The sequence below is a fragment of the Erithacus rubecula genome (genome assembly GCF_903797595.1).
Source record: "Erithacus rubecula genome assembly, chromosome: 8".
Classification (NCBI taxonomy): Eukaryota; Metazoa; Chordata; class Aves; order Passeriformes; family Muscicapidae; genus Erithacus; species Erithacus rubecula.
This window is the reverse complement of record NC_136659.1, coordinates 35,876,523-35,888,552: the sequence shown is the minus strand read 5'-3', so window position 1 is coordinate 35,888,552 and position 12,030 is coordinate 35,876,523. Positions and strand designations below refer to the sequence as shown.

Below are 12,030 nucleotides of genomic sequence, written 5' to 3'. Positions count from 1 at the left end.
CCAGAGAGGAAGTAACACTTAGGATAATACAGTAAGCAAAGAAAAATCCTGAAGAGGACAGATGCAAAAATAAGGGAAAAAATGGGAATAAATGAGCCCTGAGTATGGCTTTGGTAGAGAAAATTGCATTTTATTGCATGCTGAGCATATTTTCTGCAATTTTTTATCTGAAGTGAGCCCTCCACATTTGCATAACCCCCTGTTGTGCTGTGGATTGGTACAGAGGCTTGCAGCTTGCAAAAGCACTTTTTCATCTCTGCATTTTGGGTTTATTTTGGGGTGTTCAGTGCTCATCTGTGTCTTTCTTTGAACACGTGTTCATCATCACTCCAGAGCACTGATCTCCCTTAGACAGAGCACATTCAGGAGGAAAACACCTGCTGCTGCCCCTCCTCTGCAGGGAGCAGGGAATTGCTTCACATCCCCTCTCCCTGAGAGGGGAAGGCAGTAAATTCCATTTTTCCAGTTTTTCATCTTGATTTTCCTGGACCTGGCCACCTTTACTGTCAGGGCACTGATTGAGTTGTCCACTCTGAGCTCCTATCACACATTTTTCCAGAGAAATGTCCCCAAATCCATGTCTTGGCATTCCATGAGTTGTCTTCCAAGGTCTAAAAACCCAGGATCACACTGGCACTGAGCTGTAAACCATCAGCTTACTGGTGTTTGCCAGCTCAGCCTGCCTGGAGCTGGAACTCAGCAGGATTTGGGGAATGGTTCAGAAAGGCTTTGCAGGATTTGTTTTACACTGATCTGGACCAGAACAATGGTTCCAGATTTTGGGATGCTGCTAAGCTGGGTACAAAGTCAGGTCACCCTCTGGCAGGATGGAGCAGAGGATGAGTGGGGAGCTGCTATTTTGAGGAGGTGGCCTGTGCTGTCTCATCTCTTCTCCTCCAAACTATACATTGTGTGCTTGCTTAAAGGATGAAATGGCAACAATTCCTGACAGAGCAGAAGGAATCATGGGCATGGCAACCAGGGGAGGGAATGTGCTGCTCCCACACACAGAGTTACAGGGGGGAGGGAATGACCTAATGCAGATAAATCCTGGGCTCCTCCCTGCACTTGGCATTGGTGTGTTCAGGTGTTCTCAGCAGAACCCAGGCTGCTTTGGGATGGGAGGATCTGAAATGGGCAGGGACATTCCCACTGTCCCAGGCTGCTCCCAGCCCTGTCCAGCCTGGCCTTGGGCACTCCCAGGGATCCAGGGGCAGCCACAGCTGCTCTGGGAATTCCAGCCCCATATCCCAATATCCATCCCTGCCCTCTGGCAGTGCAGCCATTCCCTGTGTCCTGTGCCTCCATCCCTTGTCCCCAGTCCCTGTGCAGAGGGGCTGATTCTGATCCCATGTCTAGAGGCACCACTCAGAGTCCATGAAGGGAGATTGCCATGGTCAGGCTGTACCTTTAGAGCCAGAATGGAGCAGGCAGTGCCCTTGGAAATCAGGTTTTGCAGGGATTGGTTTTGTAGATTCAGACTGGTTTGGGTGGGAAGGGGCCTTAAAGCCCATCCAGTGCCACCCCTGCCCTGGGCAGGGTCACCTCCCACTGTCCCAGGCTGCCCCAAGCCCCAGTGCCACTCCAGGGATGGGGACCCCACAACCTCTCAGGTCACTCCTTTCCCAGCAGGATGCTGCATCCTGAAGGATTTGTCTGGTTCACAGACTGCAAGTAGTTCTGTAATTGAACATACTTCACATAAAGCATTGCTCACTGCCACTGTCTGAATCAAGGTCAGAACAGCAGGAGGAATAAACACTTAGTTGGAATAATAAAATAATGGAACCTCTTACCTAAATAGATGAAAGAGGATAAAGAGGTTTTCCAGGATATGGGGATTGCATTCCCTTAGTTTTTATTATATGTTGATATTTGTGGTTGGGTTAATGTTCAGATATCTGGGCTGATAAAAGCCCATTTGTTTTTCAGTGCTGAGGCTCTGTGTTTCAGACTCATCAGCAGGCACTGCTGCACCCCTGGCAGCAGGAGCTCGGTGTTTGTGTTCCTGCAGGACTCAAGTGCTGCAAATGTGGAGCCAGGAGCAGGGATGATCTTGAAGAAGAGATTTCTGATGGCTTTTTCCTCGAGGCAGGCAAACAAAACCCATTCACTGGTGCTGCTCTTAATGACTCCAGAGTCACTTGTGAAAAGCAATGTTTCTTTTGAACACTGAGCTGCCTAATGAAGCAGAACAGGGAGAGGCTTTTCAGATACTTTTCTTCAAAAGCTTTGCTGGCAGCAGCTACAACAAATCCTTTTCCACTCCAATATCCACCAGGATCCTCCTGCTTTCCATCTTGCCATCATTAGGGACAGACCAGACTTTCAATAAAACAGAAAAATATGTGTTACTAAAGGTCAGTGATAAAATGCTATACTTTGGTTATATATCGAAATTTCTTCCTAAAAGTGAACTTTTCTTAATTTGTCATAACCTGTTAACAAATCCCTACAAATACCTGGAAAGGAGGACGGGAAAATGGTGATCTTTTGTCTAGACCATTAAATATGACAAGCAATATTTGATGGAAAGCTGAAGGTTGAGTTTTTCCTGGAATATTTTTTCTCTTATTTTATATTTACAAATATCTGTGTACAGGACAGGAATGCTGGAGCAGCTGCTCCAAACCTTTATTCCATCACAACCATCATTCTCAGAGCAAAAGGAATAAAAAAGGAATTTATTGAAAGGATTCACCTTGGGCAGTGCAAGAGCCTGGCTGGGGCTGCACCCAAATCAAATCCAGGCTGGATCCTGGTCACCAGTTTTATTTGTGTTACGAGTTTTACCAGTTATGAGTTTTATAAGTTATGAGTTTTACACTTTTATAAGTTTTGGTTCATCTACATCTTGTGGTCTATTATCCAACCACAGCTCCAGGTTATAAAGTCTCAGCCCCCTTTCCCTTGCTGTTGTTTATGATTTTTGGGTACCAGTTGCCCTTGATTCTCCAGCTGGGAAGGAATTGTTTTAACTCCTCTGTGAAGAGATCTAACAGCTAACCCGAATTCTCAGAGTTACACACTGTAGCTGTTTTTAGGGTCTGCAGCCCTGAGCCCAGGTACTTCTGAACCCCAAATGCAGAGCCCTGAGCTACTCACTAGGGAAGAACAAAGGCTTGAGACTGTGCTGCAAAGTTCCAAGGATAACTTTATTGTCCTCGAAGGGAGATGCTAACAACGGTCTAATTATATCAGATAACATTTTATATAGATTTCCAAAGGATTGAGTTTCTAACCAATAAAAACTACAACTTACAAAGGAACCAATTATCTTAAGACTCTAAGTGAGAAAAGAACCGATTAACTTGTGACTTGAAGAGCCAATAGAAATCCTAAGAGATAACGGGGTTTTCAGTAAGGGAGGGGGGTTTGCTTTGAAGGAATCTCTTTGTTTCACGAGATGGCTGTAAGGAGTGTAACCCCTACAACACACCAAAGAGCAGAGACTCTAAAAACCCCAAGAGCAGCCCCCCAGGCACCCCCTTGGTGTGTTGCAGAAATACAACAACGACTGGTGGATAGGGAGGCTGGTGAAGGAGGGCTGCGAGATCGGCTTCATCCCCAGCCCGCTGCGCCTGGAGAACATCCGCATCCAGCAGGAGCAGAAGAGGGGCCGATTCCACGGAGGGTGAGCCCCCCTGGCCCTGCACAGCCCCCCAAAACTTCCCCAGAGCCGCTGCAGCTGCTGCAGGGCACCCCCTGCACTGCTGGGGCTGCCACTGACAGAAATGGCCCAGGGTTTGTGCTCCTAAGTCAGCTCGCTGCTTAAACTCTCCCAGCTTTTCTTAGCTTGTGGGGTTTTTTCCCTTCGTTTTTTTTTTCTTTTCATTTTGGTCCCAAAACAAATTTTAAGGCAACTTTTAAAGTCTCCCAGATTTTTCCCAGTTTTCCTTAGGCTGCTCTTAGAGTTTTTTTTCTCTCCAATTTGGACCAAACCAAATTTTAAGGCAACTTAGTACTTAAAGTTTCTCAGATTTTCCCAGTTTTTCTTAGGTTGTTATTAGGTTTTTTTTCCCTTCATTTTTTTCTTTCCTCTCCATTTTGATCCAAACCAAATTTTAAGTCAACTTAGTACTTAAAGTCTCCCAGATTCTCCCAGTTTTTCTTAGGTTGTTCTTAGTTTTTTTTTTTCCTCTTCATTTTTTTTTCTTTCCATTTTGGTCCAAACCAAATTTTGTCAGATCAGCTTTACCATCCTTTATTCTTCACCTTCCAGCTGAGGTTTTTGAGTGTCCACCCTGCCAGACCTGGAGATTGCAAATTTCTGGAGAAAAGTCTGGGAGATAAACCTGGGAAATGCTTTCAGGATGGTTGAACATCCAAATTTCTTCTGGAATTTTGGACACAACTCTCTGAAGTTGTGTGGGTCTCAATAGAAATTACTGAGTTCAGTCAGATGCTCCTGGATTTGGATGATAAAATCCCATATTTTAATGATAAAAGTTAATTTTTAGCTCTGTTACTTAGAGTCATTTATATTTGTGTGACCTTGTGGGACAATTCCTCCCCAAAACCTGCCACATTTGGGGTGCCTGGTGCTCATGGGGCTCCTTCTGCAGGAAATCCAGTGGGAATTCCTCTTCAAGCCTTGGAGAGATGGTTTCTGGCACATTCCGAGCCACACCCACAGCCACAGGTAAGGCAGCAGCTATTTCATAATAATTAATAATATTCTTATTAATAATTCTCTTGAAAAAGCCCACCTGAGGGATGCAGGTTTCCCCCTTTGCTGAGTTACTGAGATGTTCCCAGGGGAGGAGCACATTCATTCCCAGCCATGCAGGAACTGCCAGGGGCTGGGAAAACCTTGGGAACAGTGGCAGCTGCCCCAGAATACCCAGTTTAATGTATAGAATGTCCAGTTTAATGTATAGAATGTCCAGTTTAGTACACAGAATACCCAGTTTAATACACAGAATACACAGAATACCCATTCTGTATAGAATGTCCAGTTTAACATACAGAATATCCAGTTTAATGTATAGAATATCCAGTTTAACATACAGAATACCCAGTTTAATACACAGAATGCCCAGTTTAATGTATAGAATGTCCAGTTTAACATACAGAATACCCAGTTTAATACACAGAATACACAGAATACCCATTCTGTATAGAATGTCCAGTTTAGTACACAGAATATCCAGTTTAATACACAGAATGCCCAGTTTAATGTATAGAATGTCCTGTTTAACATACAGAATACCCAGTTTAATGTATAGAATGTCCAGTTTAACATACAGAATACCCAGTTTAATACACAGAATACCCAGTTTAATGTATAGAATGTCCAGTTTAACATACAGAATACCCAGTTTAATACACAGAATACACAGAATACCCATTCTGTATAGAATGTCCAGTTTAGTACACAGAATACCCAGTTTAATGTATAGAATGTCCAGTTTAATGTATAGAATGCCCAGTTTAATGCACAGAATATCCAGTTTAATGCACAGATTGCCCAGTTTAAAGCACAGAATGCCCAGTTTAGTGTATAGAATATCCAGTTTAATGCACAAGTTGCCCAGTTTAATGCACAGAATGCCCAGTTTAGTGTATAGAATATCCAGTTTAATGCACAGGTTGCCCAGTTTAGTCAGGCCTGAGCAGAGGACACAGAGAGAAATCAAAGTGCTTTGGCAAAGGGATTTTTGGTTGTCTGGGTGTGTTTTAACCAAGTTCTCATTTGGTCTTCTAGCAAAACAGAAACAAAAAGTGGTAAGTGATGCTTTTGTTTCCATTAGATTTCCTGCTAATCCCTAATCCCCAGGATCTCCCTGTGGTTTGGTTGATGGTCTGAAGGGTTTTTTTCCCCCTAGACAGAACATATTCCCCCCTATGATGTTGTGCCATCAATGAGACCTGTGGTGTTGGTGGGCCCATCACTCAAAGGCTATGAGGTATGGACTGAGGTGTTTGCAGTTCATTCAGCTTTTATTGTCTCTGATCATCCTCAGTAATTCTGTGTGTGGCTCAGTTTAGGAGCCAAATGATTCAGCTTAAATAATTACCAAAATGTTCTGTAAGAGCTAAGAGTTCCTTCTGACTTGTTCTGTTTTAAGCACAGTGCAAATCCATTCTTTTCAGTGCACTCATTCCTGGTTAAATCAAGTAAAAAAGAGAATTTGTGTCTGCTCCAAGCAGTCAAATTAATGAGCTGAGCTCTACACATGAAAAACATTCATCAAACCAGACTCTGCTTTGAACTTAATTAGCTAAACATTTGAAGGAGCTTCCTTGTTGTTCTCCTTTTTTCACTTTATTAACAAATTCAAATATTTTGCAAAGAAACCTTTGACCCTCCTAAAAGATTGCCCAGGTGGAAATGGGCCCAGATAACCAGGGGAGCCTTTTTTAGGCTGCTGCAGATTCAAATGAGCATTTACCAGGTGCTAAACCAGGGCAGTTGAGGGAGCTCAACCATCTGGGAAGTGCTGAACCAGGAATAAATGAACATAAAATCCAAGATACACTTCATTAAGCTTAATTAATGTTGCCAGCAATTAATAGGATATTATTAAACATGTTGGAATGGTTCTTTTTGGGAGGTAAGTTGTTTAGTGAGAGTGGCTGGAGGTGCAGCTCAGCAGAGCAGCTGCTTCATGTTCTGCTCTCTGCCTTTTCATCTGATGGGGAAGTTTTTGACAGGACTAAATTTTTACCTCTGGAGTTTGGAGGAGAGAGAGGCTGTTTGTTCATAAAATCTGCCACCCTGTCTTTTTTTTTTTTTTTTTTTTTTAAACAACACTGAACACCTTGAACATACAAATGTGTGGAAATGGTAACACAGAATATTAATTCCAATAACAAAAATGCTTCACCTTACCTGGGGGAAATGATTTTGACTATTTTTTCTGGCTAAATTCTGAAGGAATCAGTTGGAAAGAGAGAAATAAACTGGCAGAGAGGCCTGGGGGCTTTGCTGAAGCTGCTGCCTGGCCTGGCAGATAATAATTGTCAGGCTGAGTTGACAGCTCTCAGGGCTGAGCATCTCTGATGTGTTCCCATGTCCAGCACTGGGAACATCCCATTTTTTTGCTGCTGTCCCTCTCTGAGAACAGTCCCCCAAGAGGACAGATCTCAGCCCTGAAGGCAGATCTGTTGATGTGCAGGAGGATCCCAAGTGCTCTGTGCAGCAGCCCCATGGCTGTGCTGTGTGGTGGAGCTTTGGGAGTGGATGTGGAAGGGGTGAGGAATGCCCAGGGCAGCTCAGGAGCACACAGAGTGACAGCAGTGAGTCAGGAAACTTGCCAGTGCCACTGGCATGGCTCTGCCCAGCAAAGGTGTTGATTGTTGCCTGTATCCCTGCCTTCTACTCACCTCTTTCCTTCCTTTTGGCTTCTTTCTCTCCCTGTCCATCCCCCTGCTCAATCTGCTCCCCTCTGCCAAGGTGACAGACATGATGCAGAAAGCTCTCTTTGACTTCCTGAAGCACAGGTTTGATGGGAGGTGAGAAACTCTGTCCTTCTCATGCTGCTTTGCCCATGTGTTACTAACATTCTAGAGAATTATTTTATATATATATTTTTTTTTTTTTATGCCAGAGGGTTTGCTGCATGATCAAAGCTGATTTTCTGGCTCTGTCACCACTGAAGAGTGGGACACAGCTCATGTGTTGTTAGGGGTGCACATGTCTGCATTTCTGCCATGGCTGGGCTAGCATTTCTTAATTTAACACAAGGATTCTGTCTCAGTGTCTTCCCAACACCTCAGAAAAATCAGCTCTAAAATATTCCTCATATAAGATTTTATTTTGACTGCCTTAAGTAGGCAAAAATACTGAAAAGGGTGGTTGGAAGAAGGAAATGCTGACAATTAAAACACAGAAAAAAGAATTGTAAAGAGGGTTCATCTTCAGCTGGAGCATTTCCTGGTGAGCTGTAGAGGATAATTTGGATTTCTTTGCTAGGAGCACTGGCTTGGTCCCTGGGCACAGGGCAGGGAAAATGAAGTTCTGTAGAAGAGCTGGAGCAGGATTTATGGATTTCAGGAGTGAGGAGGTGGCAGTGCTGAGCTGACCCTCAGCAGCACAGAGGGAACATTTAATGATCAACTTCTGTGCAAACTATCAGCTCTCCTGGCCTGTTCTGAGCTGCTCAACCCAAGTGATTTTCTGGAAATGCTAATTCCATCAGCAGTATTGGCAGCTGGGTCAGTGGGAGTGTGGAATTTCAGCAGTGCAGAGCTCAGTGCCTGAGCCCATTGATTTTAGCTCTGAGGAACTCAGGAAAAAGCTGCTTCTTGGTCCTTCTGCTCCCTCCCTTTTCTTTTTTTCTTTCTTTCTTTCCATCTCTGCTGCAGTTTTGGGAGAGGTCCATGTTACCAGGAAGTGTCCAGGGAAGAGCCTTGACTCCTTCTGAATTCCCTGGGCTCCTTCCTTTGGAGCTGCAACCTCCCCTGCTGGCCACTGAGCCAAAGACCCACAATCCACTCACTTCTATTTCAAACCCATTTGTACTTTTGAACTCTATTTTCTGGCTATGCATTTATTTATGTATCATGCAGAAAAATAACTGCACTTCTTATTAACCCCACAGCTGAAAATTTCACTTAGAGCTCCATAAATCTTAAGTTCTGTGCAAAAGCTGCTGGTCATTCCCAGCTTGATTTCTTCCCATTTTTTTTCTGGCTCCTTGGCTCATCCCAAGCCTCCTAAATGGATTTTAAAATGGGCTCTAAAATGGATTTTAAAATGGATTATAAAATGGGTTTTAAAATGGGTTTTAAAATGGATTTTAAAATGGATTTTACATGAAGGGATTTTTAAATGGATTTTACATGAAGGGACTGTGTGGTCTTTGCTTTCTAATGTTTTGTATTTTTCTAACTCACCGAGCAAGTAAATAAATCACCTGCCTTAAGTGAAAGAGGTGCAGTGAAGTTAAACTTTGAGTTCAGGCAGCCCAGAGAGCTCCAGTTCCTTTTCTCCTGCTCACCCCAGCCCCTGGCACAGCTCCCTGTTTACTCTTGCTTTACTCCTGGTGTAAGTCTGAGGGCAGAGGAGATGCTGCTACCTTGCAGTGCCCCAAGCCTCACATAACTCACAGCATTTCTGGCACTGTGGAAGCCCATGCAGATGAGCAGCTGGGAGGAGAAAATCTAATTAATGCACCAAGGAGGATAGCAGGGCTCAGGGAACAGGAAATCCTTCCCATCACCCAGCACTTCTCTTCAATGGTGCCACAGCTCCTGTGTCAGAGCATTGTTTGGTGGTGTGTGCCCTTGGGAATGGGCTGTGGCTGCAAATCCCACTCCTGGCTTTGTTGTGTGTGCTGTGCTCTCCTGCCAGGATATCCATCACCAGAGTGACAGCTGACATCTCCCTGGCCAAGAGGTCTGTGCTCAACAACCCCAGCAAGAGAGCCATCATCGAGCGCTCCAACACCAGGTCCAGCCTGGGTAAGCCTGGCACAGCTCAGCACCTCAGCCTGGGCTTAAACACAGGGGCAGGGGCTGCCAGCCTTCCACACCATGGACTGTGAGCTGGAAGGGACCCACTGGGTGCTGGATCCAGCTCCAGGCCCTGCACACACACCCCAAAATCCCATCCTGGGAGTGGTGTGCAAACACTCCTGGAGTTCTGGGAATGTTCCCATTCCCTGGGCAGCCCCAGCACCCCAAAATCCCACCCTGGGAGTGGTGTCCAAACACTCCTGGAGCTCTGGGAATGTGCCCATTCCCTGGGCAGCCCCAGCATCCCAAAATCCCACCCTGGGAGTGATGTCCAAACACTCCTGGAGTTCTGGGAATGTGCCCATTCCCTGGGGAGCCCCAGCACCCCAAAACCCCACCCTGGGCATCCCTGGTGTGTGCAAACACTCCTGGGGCTCTGGGAATGTTCCCATTCCCTGGGCAGCCCAAGCATCCTCTAGGGGAAGAACCTTGCCCTGAAATCCAACCTAAATTTGCCCTGACCCAACTCCAGCCATTCCCAAGATCACATCAGTTCTGCAGATTTTAATGTGTCTACAGCATTTTACTGCATGATCCTGAGCTGGGCTCCTCCTCCTTCCCAGCCCTGTGCTTTTAATTCCACATCACAAGGAGCCAAAGAGCTTTCACTTGTCCAGCCAAGGAAATGCCATTCCTGACCCTGGCACCAGTTTTGTGTTTGGTGCTGAGCAGTTACAGCTGAATTTTGCTGTCTGGCTGTGAGATTTTGGGTCCTGCCCCTCTCCTCAGTGTCAGGACTGCTGGGGAACAGGAATTTTTATTTGGACTCCATGAGCTTGGAAGTCTTTTCCAACCCTGATGCTTCTGTGGTTGTGTGATTCTTTCTTGCACAAGGGTGGAAATTTGTGTGCATTATGTGCATTCCAATATTCTGCTCTCTGGGACACCATCCCAGGAACTAAGAGAGTTGGGTTTGGTAAAAAAAGGGAACCCAAATTCCAAATCTCTGCCATCCTGAGTGACTGCTTGCCCTGGAGGTACAGGTTATTTTATGGCAGTGCCATCAGTTCTCATGTGGAGTCTGTGACAGTAAGTGGGTGAGGATATTTTTGTCCCAATGCCCTGAGGTTCAGTGGTTTCACCTGCTTTGTTTCTCTTTGCAGCTGAAGTGCAGAGTGAGATTGAAAGAATCTTTGAGCTGGCCAGGTCCTTACAGCTGGTTGTCCTGGATGCAGACACTATAAATCACCCTGCACAGCTTATCAAGACATCCCTAGCACCAATTATTGTCCATGTCAAGGTGTCTTCTCCAAAGGTAACTCCTCACCTTAAAATCCAGGAGGGACCTGGAGAGCAGGGTGGGAATGGGGACTGTGCAATCTGCACCTGAAAAGGGGGAAAAGTGACATAATGTACTGCTGGTGTGCTGCAGTCCATCCAGCAATCCAGATAATTCTGTATAAATATAATTTTCATGCTTCTCTATAGTCAGAAATAAGGTAGGACTTAAAGCAGGATCAAGCAAAAATGGATTTGAAATTTTCCAAGGGCTCAAACATGATGCAGAAGGAAATGTACCCTTATCAGAAAGGTTTGGGGTATTCAAGGGCAGTATTTTATGGAGAGCTGCCCTTGGTAATCCCTCAGGGAGGTGTCAGGCTGAGCTTTAGGGAGATAAATGATCCTTCAACTCACCTTTTGCCCTTTCCTCCTGTCAGGTTTTGCAGCGACTGATCAAGTCCAGAGGGAAGTCACAAAGCAAACACTTGAATGTCCAGTTGGTGGCAGCTGATAAACTTGCACAATGCCCACCAGTAAGTACAGAGGAGAGGCTGAAGAGCTCCTGCTTTGTGGAATTGTGCTGATTCCTGCTGTGCTGATCCCTGTGCTGAGCTGGTCCCTCCATTATCACTCCCTGCTGGTGCTCACACAGCCCTGCACTCGTGAGACACAAAGTGCTGCAGACTTTCATCCTGCTTATCTCCTGCCCTGGGTTTGTTTTGGTCTTTGGCAGGGTGACAGGGCAGGAATGACGTGGAGGGGACAACAAGAGCTGCTCATTAGCAAATGACATCATTTGTGGAGCTCCAGGTCCCACAGGGACAAAGTCTGGGTTTGGAGAGGAGGCTGCAGAGGCCTCACTTAGTGCACAGGGAGTGAAAGGGAAGAGAAAGGTGTGTGCAGGCATGGGAGCCCTGATCCTGATCCTGATCCTGATCTTGATCTGATCCTGATCCTGATCCTGACCCTGATTGTGATCCTGATCCTGACTGCAACCCTGACCCTGATCCTGACCCTCAGCCTGATCCTGACCCTGATCCTGATCCTGATCTTGATCTGATCCTGATCCTGACCCTGATTGTGATCCTGATTGCAACCCTGACCCTCAGCCTGATCCTGACCCTGATCCTGATCCTGATCCTGATCTTGATCTGATCCTGATGCTGACCCTGGTCCTGATCCTGACTGTAATTCTGATCCTGACCCTGACCCTGACCCTGACCCTGACCCTGACCCTGCAGCCCATCCCAGTCAGCTCATCATTGCACAGCCACTGCTCTCCCACCTCCTGATTTTGATCCTGCTCCTCTCCTGGACTCCTGAATTCCTGCTGATGGAGCAGAGGCC

The 12,030-nt window shown here is 45.7% G+C and overlaps 1 protein-coding gene across 5 annotated transcripts in view; it reads left to right on the top strand.

Moving 5' to 3' along the window:
* The window catches only part of CACNB4 (calcium voltage-gated channel auxiliary subunit beta 4), a gene marked incomplete at its 3' end in the record, with an annotated part of 40,481 nt that overhangs the window by 21,147 nt on the left and 7,304 nt on the right, over window positions 1–12,030 (top strand). For all 5 annotated transcript variants that reach the window (XR_013774837.1, XR_013774838.1, XM_079310541.1 and 2 more), the window contains exons 4-11: window positions 3,504–3,634; window positions 4,566–4,642; window positions 5,708–5,727; window positions 5,829–5,909; window positions 7,400–7,458; window positions 9,299–9,408; window positions 10,566–10,717; window positions 11,121–11,216. Coding sequence is in view for 3 of the 5 variants with exons in the window: in XM_079310541.1 (XP_079166667.1) it covers window positions 3,504–3,634; window positions 4,566–4,642; window positions 5,708–5,727; window positions 5,829–5,909; window positions 7,400–7,458; window positions 9,299–9,408; window positions 10,566–10,717; window positions 11,121–11,216 (726 nt within the window). The remainder of the gene's footprint in view (window positions 1–3,503; window positions 3,635–4,565; window positions 4,643–5,707; window positions 5,728–5,828; window positions 5,910–7,399; window positions 7,459–9,298; window positions 9,409–10,565; window positions 10,718–11,120; window positions 11,217–12,030) is intronic.